The sequence below is a fragment of the Pseudonaja textilis genome, chromosome 2 (assembly GCF_049901715.1).
Source record: "Pseudonaja textilis isolate UNSWEBS1 chromosome 2, rPseTex1.2, whole genome shotgun sequence".
In the NCBI taxonomy this organism is placed as follows: Eukaryota; Metazoa; Chordata; class Lepidosauria; order Squamata; family Elapidae; genus Pseudonaja; species Pseudonaja textilis.
The window spans coordinates 108,862,776-108,879,494 of NC_141991.1; the positions used below are offsets into that span (position 1 = coordinate 108,862,776).

General features: G+C 43.5%; 1 protein-coding gene across 1 annotated transcript in view; it reads right to left on the reverse strand.

The window, feature by feature from the left end:
* The window catches only part of CDR2L (cerebellar degeneration related protein 2 like), a 34,921-nt gene extending 20,095 nt beyond the window's left edge, over window positions 1-14,826 (reverse strand). The window contains exon 1 of the mRNA XM_026701949.2: window positions 14,117-14,826. Coding sequence (XP_026557734.1) covers window positions 14,117-14,195 — 79 coding nt within the window. The 5' untranslated portion in view covers window positions 14,196-14,826. The remainder of the gene's footprint in view (window positions 1-14,116) is intronic.
* Window positions 14,827-16,719: the final 1,893 nt, after the last annotated feature.

A 16,719-nucleotide genomic window follows, 5' to 3' on the forward strand; every position in this document is an offset into this window, starting at 1 on the left:
TAAAAAGGCCCGGAGGCCACAAAGAAGTACCTGGGAGAGGCAGGGAAGCATCTCCCTGGGTTAGAGGGCGTTCGTGGGGGAAACGGCCAAAGAACAAAACCAGGCAGGAAAGAAATGATGCAGCTTCGCACGGAGCGAAAGGCAGCAATCGGAGGGGGGCAGCGCTCGAAGCGCTGGATTCTCCCTTAAAAGGATAGTGAAACAATTCCCCTTAGAAGAAAAAGGCTCCCTAGGGAGCTCAAACCTCAGTTTCCTGCGCTGTCTGAGAGTCCAAGTTGATCAAAAAAATGAAAACACAAGGTGCTAGAACGACCAGGAGCAAAGGAAAACCAGCCTGACTGCCACGAGGCTGAGCAAAAAACTGGGGCGCGCCCGGAGGACCACGTGATGGTGAGAGGCGTGCCTCAATCTCAAGCTCAGCCTGTGAGAGCCGAGACTGGAGCTCCTCCCAACCTGGACACTCGAGACAGCTCTATGGAAAATAATCAAATGGGAAGGACAAGAGATTTTTAAAAGGGAAATTAAAGAAATGATATCTAGTGGGTTATCAAGTCAAACTACTGAATAACACATTTTATAACTTTCCTTCCCTTTCAGATTTAAAATAATGTACATTTATTTTACAAATTTATTATTGCACTATTCTATCTTTCGTAAATCAAATATTGTCTTTTCATGACTTAAAGATATGGTTCTTTTTCTGTACTGTTTATTATTATCTTTAAGCACTTTTGTTCCTCTCTAGAACAAATCTGATTTCTTTCATACCTTTTACTATAACTTATTCAGTTACTATACATTTAATGATCACTGCCTCTCATAGTATATGATGCTGTTACTGATTTGGCTGAGAGGCCCTAATCCACCTCCAAGGCTAATGATAGGTTCTGCAGTTTAATCAGTATCAGGTATATCCAACCATGTGAAATTTTCCATTAATGGTAACAAATCCTAGGAAATCACTTTCCCTAGATCCTGCTATTGGGTATAAAAACTGCATGTTCAATGCATAATTTAAAAGCCTTCGTAACCCTAAACTGTGTTCATAATTTTGTCCTTAAGTTTCCAAAGAGAAAATTTAAAATATTGAAACCCAGTGGCCTTTTTGCTTTAGCAGGCTTTCCACCTTAGAATCGATTCTTTATCATTAAATGTAGAAAAGGATCTTCATATAAGTATTTTCCTTATTGCTGAACTCTAGTAAGAAAATTTTCTAATACTGTTTAGCACCTTCTTTGAAATTTCTATTACTAGTAATTTTCCTTGTGTTGATTAAGTTTATTTTGCTAACTACCATGTGTAGTGAGCAGGATTCCCAGCATAAAACTGAGATGATACATAATCCAATACTGATTCCCATCTTTCATACTTCAGCTCCTTCTACCCCCTTAAACAGAGATTAGAATCTTTATTTTGGCCTTACTAACCCAGGAGTAAGGAAATCCTTATGTCCAATATATTTCTGACTATTTTTTTCAAGTGAAGTAGCTAGCTTTTTGACTTCTGCTTCTGGTTTATTATAGAAGCTTTTTCAATTAAAAAAATGTTTAATCTGATTTGAATGCATAATAAATTTCCACTTGTCTTTGCAACAATAGACTAACATTAATTTTCCAGAATCACCAATACATTTGTGATGTAAGACTATGTCAACAATATTTCATGCTGCTTTCCTTTATTTACAATCAGACAATGTGATCCATACATTTGAAGAGTAGAAATATTTAGGAAAGGTAAGCTAAGGCTTCCAAATGGCCCTTCTGTATTTTAAGTAGCATTCCTCTGAACTCTTATCACTGAAATGCAGAAAAATCCAGAGGTGTTAAGTTCTTGCTTTTTTCAAAACTTTTTAAACCTGCAAATATTTCAATAGTCTTAAGGCCCATAGCAAATTAATCAAATCATTTAATTTTAATGTTGGCCCATTTCAAGACTGAAACATGTTTGCTAATGTTGGAACCACTTCTGAATTGTGCCTGTGATGTCAGAAGGGGCGTTGGTACTTACCTGATACACCCGTTCTCTTTGAGCTGCGAAGAGCATCCAGTAGTGGGAGGTGCTTCAGTCTCCGCATTTTTAGGCTGAGCTTGAATTGAGGAATGTAGCGTTCCCCAATTTTGCGAAGGCGAGAGGAATAAGTGCTCTCATCCCTACCTACCTAGAAAAGATCATTGGCCGAAACAAGAGCCTACCAGACGGAAAAAAAGGGTGGGGCTGGATGCTCTTCACAGCTCAAAGAGAACGGGCGTATCAGGTAAGTACCAATGCCCCTTCTCCTATGAGCTGTTCAGAGCATACAGTAGTGGGACATACCAAAGCTTGGCGTGCCCTACGGGAGGAACTCCGTCTGGTTTGGAATCTTCTCAGGGTCCCTAAGAACCCGTTGCAGAATCCGTCTACCAAATGAGGCCTCTGCGGAGGCAAACAGATCAATTTTGTAGTGTCTGATGAAGGGTGATGGGGAGGCCCAAGTTGCCGCTCGGCAGATTTCAGTTATTGGTGTCTGAGTGGCCCAAGCCACTGAGGTTGCCGCACTCCTAGTTGAGTGAGCAGTTATGCCACCTGCAGGGCTTGAGCCTGATATGATCTAGCTATTTTTGCTCTTATCCAACGGCCTATGGTGGATGGAGACACTTTGTGACCCTGTGTCTTGGGCTGAAAGGAAACAAATAAGGCTTCTGATTTTCTGAAGGACTGAGTGCGCTTGATGTATGTTTGCAGAGCGCGCCTAACATTAAGCTTGTGCCATTTCCTTTCCCTCTCCTGGGAAGGCCTGGGACAGAAGTTTGGGAGCATGAGCTCCTGTGCTCTATGGAAAGCTGAGTTGACCTTGGGCATAAAAGAGGCATTGGAGAACCACCCGATTGGCATGAAAAACGCAGAGGTCTTGTCTGACAGACAAGGCTGCGATTTCTGATATGCAACGAGCGGAGTTGATTGCTACCAGGAAAACTACCTTATATGTCAAAAATTGGAGACTTGACTCCCTCAGTGGCTCAAACGGTTGTTTGGTGAGAGAAAGAAGGACCTTGTTAAGGTCCCAGGTGGGTAACGGTGTACTGCTGGGGGACTCAGATTGGTAGCCCCTCTAAGGAAAGAGCGTATGTGAGGGTGATGAGAGAGGGAGCTAAACCTTGGCAGGAAATAACTGATGTTAGTGCAGCTACCTGCCTCTTCAGGGTATTAGGGGAAAGCCACTTATCAAGTCCCTCCTGCAGAAATTCTAAAACCTGAGCTACAGAAGGTGAAGTAGGGTCTATTTGGGATTTACTACACCATCTGCAGAAAATGGACCAAGTGGCATTGTAAATACGGATGGTTGAGGGTCGACTGGCAGCTAGAATAGTGCTAATGACTTTGTTGGAGAGCTTCTCGCTCTTCAATCTGCTCCGCTCAACCTCCAGACGGTCAATTGGAACCATTGAGGGTCTGGGTGTAGGAGGGGCCCCTGAGATAGTGAGATCTTGTCTGGTGGAATCCTCCAAGGAGTGGCTACTGAAAGGTTGCCAAAGGTCTGCAGACCATGGTCGCCTGGGCCAGTGAGGCGCCACTAGGAGTAATTCTGCTTTCTCCTGTAACAGTTTCTGGATAACCCTGGGCACCAGTGCTAGCGGGTGGAATGCATACAAGAGCCCCCTTGGCCATGGGCAGCGGAGGGCGTTGTAATTCTCCGCCCCATGGGATGGGTATCTTGAGAAAAATCTCAGGAGCTGGGCATTGAGAGGGGAGGCAAATAGGTCCACCACTGGTTGTCCGAATATCCTTGCTGCTTCTTTGAACAGCGACAGGTGGAGGTGCCACTCTGACTGGTCTATGGTGGCCCTGCTTAGCCAATCTGCTTGTGTGTTTGACAGGCCGGAAATGTGCTCTGCCTTGAAAGAAAGAAGATTGTTCTCCACCCAGTGACACAGGCGCTCGGCTTCTCTCATCAATTGTATGGATTGTGTGCCCCCTTGCTTGTTTATGTGGGCTTTGGCTGTCGCATTGTCTGTTAGGATGAGGATGTGTTGACCTCGTACTTGGGGGAGGAAGCTGCGGAGAGCAAGGAAAACAGCGTGAAGCTCCAGCCAGTTTATGCTGCACGACTGTTCTATTGAGGACCATCTGCCCTGGGATGTGAGTGACAGCAGGTGGGTGCCCCATCCGAATAAGCTGGCGTCTGTGGTGATAGTAATCCTTTGTGGCTCCTTGAAGAGGCAGCCCTTGTTGATGACCGGTTTGGCCCACAAAAGCAGAGACACGAGGACCTTAGGAGGTACCCTGATCATGCGTGTGGAGTTGCTTCTGCCGGATCTCTGGTACGAAGCAGGAACCACTGGAGGGATCTAGAGTGTAGACGGGCCCAGGGAATAATAGAAATGCATGGTATCATTTTTCCTAATAGTTTAGAAAGATCTAGTAAGGGTACCCTTCTGGAGCGCCTAATCTCCCGAACAGATTTTTGGATGCTAATTAGTCTATCTGGAGACAGATAAGACTTTTTCTTCCAATGTGTCGATAACTGCCCCCAAATGAGTTATTCGAGTCAATGGAGATATTTGACTCTTTTTCCAATTTATGAGAAAACCGTGCTCCTGGAGAGAAGCCAAGGTAACCTGGGTGTCCCTCGCTGCTTGTGAATTGGAGGGGGACAGAATTAAAATGTCGTCCAAGTAACACTGAAGACAAACGGGGATATTCCTGAGATAGGCAGTGAGAGCTGCGAGGACCTTGGTAAAAGTTCAGGGGGCAGGGGCTAGTCCGAAAGGAAGAGCCACGTATTCAAAGTGGTGATTGTTGTAACAGAACCTTAGAAATTTAAAATGGGAAGGTCGAATAGCGATATGTAAATACGCCTCCGTCAAGTCAATGGAAGTGAGCACGTCCCTATGTCTAATACTCAGCAATATCGATTGTAAGGTATGCATTTTGAATTTCCGATAAGTTAAAAAACGGTTAAGCCTTTTTAAATCCAAAATTGCTCTCCACCCCCCTGAGTGTTTTGGAACAACAAAGAGGTGAGAGTAAAAACCCCACCCTCTTTGTTCAGGCGGAACTGGTTGGATGGCCTTTATATTTAGGAGGTGTTGGATAGCGGAATCCATTAGATTCCACTTGACCAGGTCTTTGGAGGGGGGCACGACATAAAGAAATTTGGGGGAGTGGTGTGAAACTCAAGGGTCAGACCAAATCTAATGGTGTCTCTGACCCAAGCGTCAGAGGTAGAATGGTCCCATTGACTCGCAAACAACTTAAGGCGACCGCCAATGGGGAGAGACTCTCTTGACTTATCTTGGACGTCAGAAGGGCCTACTTCCTGTCCCTCGAAAAGGCCTCTTGTATTGACCGCCCCTTCTAGTCCTGTCCCCCGAATCAGTTCTATCTTGGGATTGACCAGACCTAAATGAAGGGGGCGTCTGATACCTGGAGGAGATGGGGGCCTGATAGAAGGGCCGAAAGGAGCCCCTCCGAAAGGGCTGGGGGTTTCTGAAATCTGATTTTCGGATCAGAGAGGGAAGAAACTTTTTCTTGTTGCGGGTCTCCATAAGTAAGGGGTCCAGGGAGGGGCCAAACATCTTATCTCCCACAAAGGGGGAAGAGGCAAGCTTTGGTTTATTTTTAAAATCTGCCTGCCAGTGTCTCAGCCAAAGTAAGCGGTGGGCGGTGACATGTGATGTGATTGCCCAAGAGGAAAACTTAACTGAGTGGTAGGTGGCATCAGCTGAAAACTCGGCAGCCGCCGTAATCTTCGCGATGTCCTGGTGTGCTCTGATGTTAGTCATGGGTACGTGTTGCTGCAGTTGGCGAAGCCAACAAATGGATGCTCTCGTGAAAAAAGATGCGGCCGTAGCCAATCTGATGGCCCAAGCGTCTGACTGGTGTGCCCTGCGCAGGGCTAACTCGGACTGCTTTTCCTCAGGCTTTAGAGTCTCTAGTGCCTCAGTCGGAGTTAAAGAGGATGCTAAGCCCACTATGGGCTCGTCTACCTCCAGGGTATTCAACGACTTTGAAAATCCTAAGTCTAAGTTAAAGAATTTTTTATCGTGACCAGATGGGGCCAGGTGTACCGCTGTAGAGGCCAGCTGCTTTTGCACCAAATCAGAGAAAATGGGTGGGACCGGTATAACCTCAGCCTCAACTACAGGCTGGTTAAAGATTAGGTCCACTGGACCTTCCATTGAGGTTGAGGGGGTGTCGCCTGGTGATTGGGTACTTAGGCCTGAGATGTTCTTGGCCTTGAATAACAGAGATTTGAATAGGTATGGTCTGAATAAACCCGCAAAGGCGGGCTGGTCAGGGATAAGCCCCTCGTCCTCAGACATTTCCCCTTCCAGGGGGTCTGCCTCTGATAGGGGCTCGCTATCCTGCATGGATCCCATTTCGGGTTCATCTGCCTCCATGAACTGGCACATTTCCCCTTCGTCCTCCTCCTCCTCCTGGCCTTGCAAGGGGGTCTCCTTCTGCAAGTATACCTGGTGGTGGTCCGACCTGGGCAGGGATCTTAGTGACTGAGACTCAAGGTCAGGAGCCACCGGATAATGACTAGACCTGGTTACTTGCTGGATTCCGTCTGCAATCCCTTGGCAGATGACCAACTCTATCCAGGTCCTTAGTCTCTCTGGAACCTCCTCAATGAGGGAACCCTCTTGACGAAGGCCAGGGGCTGTGGGGGTGAAGGTGGTTTCTGGCGCCCTTCTAGCTGGCGTTCCGGGAGTCTGAGCATGTCGACCTTGCGAGGGCAAGCTGCGCCTGGGTGAGAGCGGAAGATCTAGAGGAGGGGGGGGTTGAGCAGAGGTAGAAGGACTGGAGGATGGTAAAGCCTGAGGCACCGGGAGGGCTTCTCTGGTGCGCTTATCAATTTCTTTTTGTAGGGCCTTGTGGTGCCTTAAGATGTCCCTTTGAGAGGCTTTGGTCTCTTTAGCCTGCTTGCGCAAATGATGGGTCTTGGCTTTTGCCTTCAATGAAGGGCCTTTAGAGGTGTTGCCATCTGCCATTCTTATAAATTATATATTATAGTAATAGGGTAGAAAAAGACAATATGATGTGGTTGGCACACCCAGGGTCCAATCTGAGTCAAGACGGTTGCCCTGATAATTCTTAATGCCCCCCCCTTTTAAATGGCTATATGTATATATCCAAACAGAGAGGGAGTCGTATCTCATTGATAATAATGTAATGAATTACAATATTATACTGTACAGAATATAATATTATTATTATTATTATAATTATTGCTTATATTATTAAAATTATTAGTATTACTATTGTGAAATTAATACTAATAATGAAGTTATGCTTGAAAATGATACAACAATGAAGCTGTTATAATTGTTGCACTAGTGCTCCAGAAGCCACAGTATACTTGCAATACAGGTTTTGAGAAAAATATCAACCAATCAGCCAAATTTCGATATGCCTGAGGCCCGAGCAGAAATTAAATAGGGCCTGCAGCAGCTTGCTTGCACAGGCGGGCAAGGCCTAGGTGCCTGCTGCTGTGTCGCTGAGTAAGACTATGGGGCTTTATTAAGCCAACAATATTTAGTGAGAAGAGGTAACGTCGAGAACAAATTGCCAGGGAAAGGAGGTTAAGCGACTCAAGAGGATCTAGAGGAATCCTCTATTTAGAGTCAGGCCCACCCACAGCGCAGGGAAATTGAAGAAAACAGGCCTACGCTACGTTTCTTCGCAATCCAAAATGGCGGCCGCCAGTAAATATACAGCTCTGTATTACTCAGTGGTCTCTTCCCTTCAGGGAAATCGAAACCGAATCTCCAAATATGGAGACGGTGAGAGAACGGAGAGATTAAACTGATTAAATGCAATCGGCGTTCGGGGGGGTGGGGGAAGATCGATACGACTCTCAGAGCTCAAGAACAAGCCGCTAAAGTAACGAGGAAGCAATAAACAATACAGCGGCTTTAAAATAGGCAGAGGCAATTTTCCGGCTATGGGGAGGTCGCGCGAAGCGCTGCGGAGCCTCCCACTGCCTTCCTGGGGGACTAAACGGCTCTTCCCCTAGTTAGTTTAATTGACCAGTTGAGCAATTGCGCAGAGGCTAAAGAGAGAAAGGAACGAGTCAAACCTGAAAGAAATTCAAATAGGAGTCTTTGAAATGAAGTTGTGGTTCCGCCAAGGAGCAAGCTAAAGCACTGCCTGTTTCGCACGAGGCTGAGCTAAAACTGGGGAACGCTACGGAGGAGTCACGTGGAGGAGGAGCGTTCCTCAATTTAAGCTCAGCCTAACAATGCAGAGACTGAAGCACCTCCCACTACTGGATGCTCTGAGCAGCTCATAGGAGAATAGTCCATTTCAAGCTTGAAGCATTTTTCATTTGAAAGATTTTGCACCCATTGAACGGTTGTTTCATGAAAGGAAATGTGGCTTTGTATAACTTAAAATGAAAATAGTACACCAAAGATTAAGGATTCAACATTCATACTTCACAGCTAGGAATCATTGAACTTGCTCCATCACATCAATTGGGAGACAACCAAAATGATAGTTTGTGAACAGGATGGGCACACATAAAAAGTTATTTAGAAGAAATACTCTGGATCTTGCACAGTGCTGGGATTTATTTATTTTTTTACTACCGGTTCTGTGGGTGTGGCTTGGTGGGCATGGCAGGGGAAAGATACTGTAAAATCTCCATTCCCTCCCCACCCCACTAACCTGCTTTCCAGCTCCATTCTCCTGTGCAGGGCAACAAAAGAAGACCCAGCCGATCAGCTGGGAGGCAGAGAATAGATGGGGACGGGACCAGGGCCAGTTGGAGATGGTATCTGCCAGTTCTCCGAACTACTCAAAATTTCTGTTACCGGTTCTCCAGAACTTGTCAGAACCTGAATACCACCTCTGACCTTGCATATGCACAAGCACTAGACTCAGATTGTTGGGGGCAATACGCTGACTCTATAAACCGCTTAGGGAGGGCTGTAAAACAGGGGTCCCCAACCACCGGGCCGCAGACCGGTACTGGTCCATGGAACATTTCCTACCGGGCCGCCAGTTTGCTGGGCGCCGCCATCTTGTTTGATGAGAAAGTGCTTCTGGGGACCTTTTCCGGTTGGAAAGCAGCTTTTGGGTGCTAAAAGAATCCTCGCGCCTTAGTTTCATCGAAGGGGGGGCTTCGAACGAAACTAAGGTGCGAGGATTCTTTCAGCACCCAAGGCAAGGCGAGCCGAGTGACCATCCCAAAGCCGTCCCAAAGCGAAGCCCATTGACAAAGGTACAAAGGAGAAGTTGAAGGTGGTGGGGAGAAGCGGGGGACGGCTGGCTCGCCGGTTGCTCGGCTCGCTTTGCCTTGTCATGCGTGCTGATGCCAGTACCGGGCTGCGGATCATTTTGTGATGCCGGTACCGGGCCGTGGCACAAAAAAGGTTGGGGGCCACTGCTGTAAAGCACTGTGAAACATATAAGTATAAATGCTATTGCTAGACAAAGCTACAAGCAAATCAATGACTACATTCTTTCTTTGGAATTTTCCTTCTCCAAGCTGGTTGCACAGAAATGCACCTGACTATTGCGCTGGAGAAGGGCACTGCCCTGCTTCTCCTACGTGTACAGGACAGGAGAACCCGGATAGCCAGTTAAATCTTTTCCTAGTACAAACAAACCAAAAATACCTGGGAGAAAGAAAGGATAGCACATATGAAATTTGGTCTTATGGTATTTATTATTCTAAATAAGTATTTCATTGGAGGGCATTTTCAAAATATTTCAAAATATTTTCTATTTTCAGAAAATGAAATAAAAACATCTTGAGGAAAAATAATTCAGAGCCTTCACATATTTTTGCTGCAATGCAACTAATTTTTTCATCGCTAGATGAAACAGAACTTATATGATCTAAACCAGACCCGGACAACTTAAAAGAGCAACAGTGAACATTTTTATTTGTAAATATTCATGGGCGACAATACCTGGCACGCCTAACTGCTGGATGACTAGTGGCAGAATGATGATGGAGCGGGGGGGGGGATATTAGTGAGGCCTGGAAGTGATTGGCAGCATGTTTTTTGGGGGAGGGGCGTAGTGGTGGGGTGGCAATGGATTTACTGAGTTTTGAAGAAATGCTGGCTTGGTTATACAAAGTTGCTTGGTGGGGCTGTATATTGTGCAGATCTGATCAAGATTGTGCTAAGTAATCTGTATAATTATGTATAAGAAATTAAAATATGCTGTCTTGGTAAATCTGGAACAATTGTATTGTGCCAGCCTAATCCATTTCACAAGATTGCTGTGAGAATGAAATAGTGAACAAAGCACACGAAGTCTTCAAAGGTGGCTGGCACTGAGCGGGCTACAATATATAGAAATAGATTATAAAAGGAGATGTGTGTGTCATGCTCTTGAACGCAACTATCAAATCCCAGCAAGAGCCAAGTGGTTTTGGCTTCCAACTGCAATTCATTTTAAAGAAAAGTTAATTGTGAACCTCGCAAGATGCAAAGGTTTAGAAAATGTTATTTGATTCTTCACAGTTAAATTTCCTAATTCTCTTCCCCCTTGACAACTCTTAGCAAGCATTCCTTGGAAAGCTGCTGTATTATGTCAAAAGAGCCACATCATCATCTTCCAGCTGTCAGAAACACAGCTCACTGTCGCCACTTCCCTCCGTAGTTCTTCCCATGTTCATGCATTCTAATCATAGTACTTCCTGAAATGAGCAAGGAGCAATACTTTGATCCCAGAATGCCTTTCTTCAGCAAATAAGAATGTGAAGGAATGATTACATATATGAAAATACACATTTCAACAAACTATTTCTTTCTACAGGCTGTAGTTTGTGTTTGAATGGAGGCATTACTGTTCAATCAAAACTCAGAAAATAAGGTAATTATTGGTACTGTTTAAATCAGCTGTTATAGCACTATCTCCAGCTGTTGTTTTTTTTTAACAATGAAAGAAGTACAGTATAAAGAAAAGAGAGAATTTACCAGTAGAAACAAAATAAGCCCATTTTTGTTGATCCTTCATTACCCATATTCACTGGATTTAAATCTGAAAAGAATCTAATCCTATGCAAAGAAGTAATTCACATGTCCCTTGCGTAAAAATAAACGAGTAATATTATCTATGGAAAACACATCTGCAGAACCAGAGAACCGAAGAACTGGAAGAAGTCCCGGAAAACCATTCTTATTCCAAATGTTTTCATCTCCCACAATATTTTGCTGTTGACTGTAGTAAATTTAGACAGTTCATGGATTTTTCCTTATTTACTATCCCCTTCCTCTTGTATTAAAGATAATTCAACAGTATCTTTTGGAGGCCATACCAAAGGCTTTGTAAAACTGTATTGGAATTGCATTCCTCTTAATGTCAATTTCACCCAAGCTTAGAGCCTATAGAATTTCCTGCTGGTTGGAGATAATGCAAATCACATTACAACACAATCTAGAGGTCAACTATTTGGGAAAGGTTTTTTTTAATACAATACCATCCATATAATCTGTCAAAAATATGAGACAGAAATGTTTTCATTATTATGACTGACATCACTGAAATTATAAGGTGAAACAGCAATGTTCTGTTTTTTGCATCAACTATCAAATTTTTATAAGTTAATTTATTTTATTCATATCAAATTTTTAATTTGTCCAGTCTGCTACAAGGAAAGATGAAGAGGGAACTAAGTGTACATAAGTGTTTTTAGGAAAATAATATAATTTATGAAACCAGAAAAATAAAAAGCAGCATAAAATTGGTATTACATGTTCATTGGGACAATCATAAGAGTATTCAAACTACAATAGCTTAACCAGCAAAGAAAATGCAAATAAGTATTATAAATATTATATACTTTTGCCACCAGATATAGTTCAGTACAATAAGAGGCAGTTAGTCTGTGTAACCCTTTAGGTTAGCTTCTATTACTTATGGAAAGTGTTTATATTTACAAATCATTAACTGAACTAGAAAAGCAGCAATAATATATTCTTTACAGATGAGTTCACAAAACATTCATTGTTCTAAAAGTATTTTGCTTTTAGAAGTGAAAGCATTTAATTTGAAGAGCAGAGACCCTGCCAAATTTTGCTTTTCCTTCATGGAGAAAGCATCTAGATTCCTTTTATAGTGCATAACTAAGAACCATATTGCATCATACCAGCCTCCACACTTCCCACAAAAAATGACAACACTACAATGGGTATCAATGTTTCAGTTTTAGCCAGGCTCAATGCAGCTCCATGTAGTACAATAGTCTTAATACATGACATCTTTGTGCATCATGCAATCCTACCATGTAATCCCAACATTTATTCTGCATTGGTTTCTTGGCTGATGTCAAAAAGTTAAGCAAAATTGGTCCTGCTTCACAGTTGCTTAGCCTTAGCAGAGCATCGGAAAATATCAAGCCCATGGATTAGACCATAAAATGAAAATCCTGCAAAAAGCTGTGTAAAATAATTCCATTTTTGTTTTCAATACTGTTTATGAATATTTCCATGGTCAGCAAAACTGAGATTGACTTTAAGGAAATTATTTATGTTTTTAGTACTTACTACGAACACTACATTTTTAAAACTTGTTTGTCATTTATTTTTACAGTTTATTAACCTGATATGCTGCCATGATACCCCTGCAAGATACAGTGCAAACCTGTGTGTCTGACCTTCCACTAAGGCTGCAGTTGGCGTATTACCAACTTAACCACTTCAGCACATATTCACTTTTACATTTAAAGATGCGCTAGCTCTCCAAATAGTACCATACAAGAACGTATCTTCATATTGCACAATTTTACTTCTTGTTCAAATGATAATGCAAAATTAGAGCACAGTACTGCAAAAGTTTCCATTTATAGTCATCAAGCAGATCTCTTGGTTGTCTCACTGCTGTAGAACAAATTTACTACTGCTGACTCAAGAAATAGGCCAACTTGCATAATTTCATGTGTTCTTACCTTAATCAAGTTTCTTGGAGGATGAAGTTTTTCCTTTTAGGATTTTGAATATATGCAAACAACAAGGAACAAATGATAATCCTTGAATAAGATCATAATCTGACTAGATTTAAGATTCAGTGTTTAGGATATGCTTAAATTAGTGTGACACAAAAGTCTCAAACTATGATACTTTCTCTATAATAAAGACAACTGACCAATAATTAATATAAAGTTAAACCTATATTATAAACCTAATTGTATTTATATAGATGCTCATCTCACATGAAACTAAGGGTAGCATACAGCACTTAATTAAAATGTATTTTATTTCTTATATTTTAAACAATTTTTCCTAAAAAGTCCTCTAGGAAATGTAATAATAATAATAATCCTGAGATGATAGCTTTATTATCATCAAACATCTGCCTATCCCTAGGCCCTTAAAGAATGACTAGATAGGTGTATAAAAATGCCAAATAATTTAAACATCTGGCTGAGTGCACATCCAACCATAATAATGATGATATCTAATACGAATTAGATAAATACAAAGCCAGAATTTTGTAATTGCTGCAAAAAGTTATGGTCTGAATACTTATTAATTTTCAAATTCCGTGTGATATTACCCAAGTTGGCAAAACTTTTATGTCTCAGCAAAATGATATGCAGAATTTGCTGTGACTCATTGAAAAATACTGCTGGAAACAAGCAATACAATGTTTTGCTGCATTTTACAAATTATCTTTTTAAAAAACCTTGGCTCATTTACTGTTGGATTATTTGCAATTGAAAACCTAATTCTTCCTGGTTAGATGTCTCTGATTAAAACAGTCCACAACTGACACCATAGCAACTAAGTTTAGCAGGATGAGTAAGCTAATTGGACATAAATCAGCCAGGTGTTTTAAGACTTTTTGCATGGGACAAACCCTATGAGCCCTAAACATCTAAATCAGTTTTAGCCTATTAGAGTAACAAGTGCAAAGCAAATCTTCCTCTGGGTCTATACAGGTATTTTAATTTGAAGTTGTCCCAGGGCTCAGTGTGAATGGCTACATATGCAATTTGATGACTAAATTCCTCTGAGATACTGCAAAAGAGGACATCCAGAAAGAAAGATGAGAAGCTTTGAAAAAATCTAGCTTTCTTCTCCTCTTGTCAGGATCTGCTGGGTCATGACTCAGGCCGTCCCCTGCGTGAAGCGCACCCTAGTTGGGGGTGCTCATGCTTTTTACATTTCCTTACCTTGTTCCAAGTCTTGCTGGTCATACCACGGTTCCTCCTCCTCACTCTGAAAATCATCCATCCTGTCGGCGCTTAGCATGAACTCTACTCCGCAAACATCCAAAATTGAGCTGCAAGCAAAGAAAGGCTGACCTCCCAAAGATAATACTATGGACTACTGCAGAGTGAGAGAGAATCAAGGGATGGGAGGAAAACGGAGGGAGGAGGAGACCAAGAGGATCCTTTCCAAGAGACCGACGGCGCTGGTGAAGGCAGGAAGCGATCGGTCGCCAGACTTCAAGGCGGGAATCGGCAAAGATGAACCACAGGGGCAGATCCCGGGATTCCTGAGGCCCAAACAATGGCTATGCAGATGTTCAGTTGTAATCAGTGCTGCTGTAGCGGTACCCTCAAAGCCCCCCAATTTTTCTTCTCTGTCTGCATCACCTTCCGTCTCTTTTCGTCTGCTTTCTGCCAAGGAGAAAGGAAGAGAGCAAGGAGGCGGCGCACGGATTTCGTTCCTCCTTTCTCGTCCTCCTCGTTTTCTTGAAAAGAGAGGGCAGGTGCTGCCTCTTTGTTACGGATAGAAATCCGGACCTGAATGCTGCAGGGTTCTTGCAGCGAGTTCACTGAGTGATGCACAAAAGAAAGAGCAAGCTTCCTAATGCAGCCTTTTCCGACTTGTACAGCTCGGTGGGGACCTCTAGCACGGAACTGCTGCAAGAAAATCCATGCCAAAAGACGTGGAAGCAGGAGGGGAGCGGGAAGGAGGCGGGAAGGGAGGACGACAGACCTCCCTCCTTGTCTCTCCACCCCCCCATCCCCCCAGCCCCCCCCGACTCCGGTTCTTTCATCGGAGGAATTCTAGGCGCATTTTAGCCACTAGGTGGATTTGTGGCTTGCATTCCGGCAGGATCCGAAGAGCAAGGGCGGAGTCCCTAACGGTGCCAGGCGGGGAGCGTTTTTCTCGGGGGGACGTTTGCCCACTAGTTGAAAGCTGCTTTTATACGCACAGGACGCGTACCTGAGAAAGAGCAAGCGGTGCCATTCCAGAGATCGCTTGGGCCGCTTGCTGGTGGATTTCTTCGCCATTGTTATTCCTTGGGGAAATCATCACTGTTACTACTACCGCCGTAAAAGAACTGCCCGACTAAAAAACAGCCCCGATGGTTTTGGTAATGGCTAAATTGAAAGGACATTTTTTTTGCAATTGAAAAGACAAATAATAGATGGCGGCACAGAATAAACAAATAAGATGGGAGTGTCGCGTTTGTCGAGGGCCCGAGCGTGAGCGTCTGACTTTTTTTGTATTTTTTTCAACTCACACAAAAGAGTGTCGTCGTTGCGAGTATTGTAGAATAAATACTGTATGTAGGGCTAGAGAGCTTCATTCTCCGGGGTAACTCCCGTTTACTCAATAACTAGGAAGTTCCTTTTCTTTTACAAATCAAAGACAAGCTATGGGTCCAGCCAGGTCAGCCAAGTACACTGTCGTGCTTTCCTTATGGATCAGCAGAATTATCCCCAGAGATTTATTTGGCTTCATATTTGTGCCAAGCAACCTACCTAAACCGCAAATATTTGGCTTGAAAGTGTTCTTAATTGGGAACTTCATATCTTTGCTTTTAATCTCATATCTACTTGAAATTTAGCAAAAGCTAAGTCTCTCTTAGCCTTTTATAAATGACCCTAACAAGTAGAGCAACATATTTCTTCATCTTTTTATTACAGAAGCTTTTTTTCGGTTTCTTTTTTTCATTTTGCTTGTGAGGCCAAAAACAACAATAAAACCCCTCCCACTTATAAACTAACACGAAGAAAGCTATTTTAACTGGAAGGAATTTTCTATCCTTTACTACTAGTCACAAGAACAATGGCATCTCTTTCTCTCTTGGCATGGGAAAGCCTAGTTTGGCCTGAGCCAGGCAGAGGATCCTAGCACCATCAAACAGAAGGCATTGTGCAAATCTTATGTTTTTTTCTATTTCAAAGCCTTTTTGTGAGGAAAAAAAAACCATCAATAAATTACAAATGGGAGACTTGGCTACTTTCAGTTGGACTGTGATTGCAGAATGCCTCTAACTCGGGTGTCAAACTCAAGGCCTGCGGGCTGGATGTGGCCTGCAAGTTGCTTAAATCTGGCCCATTCGGCCAGCCTGGAAACAACAGGACCATCCCGTGGTGCCACTGGTAGCCAAAATGGGGTGGGATGGGGCCTTATGCGGCCCCCACGTGGCCTGTTTTCCCACCTGGACGGCTTCCTGAAGCACTTTGCTGGCTAAAAGGGGGCTGTTTTGGCCAGCAAAGTGCTGTTGTAGTTTGCTGGCAGCCGATGTAGACAACAGAGGTATTGGACAGTGAGGATGAAAGGGAACCAGTCAGGGAGTCTGGTGAGGACTTGGACGAGGGTCCTGCATCTGATGCAGGGATGGGGCCAGGACCATCTGAAAGGGGGGTGCTGCCTTTGGAGTCTGGCATTAGCGAAGCAGAGGACCCTGGGAAGCCTGTTCCCAGTGCTCAGGTGCGCAGGGCTTCTAGAAGAGAGGAGCTGAAGCAGCAGGGGCGACTTGGGAATAAGGCTGGGAGGTGATTGCCCCTCCCATCAGGGATAAAAGTCAGTCCTT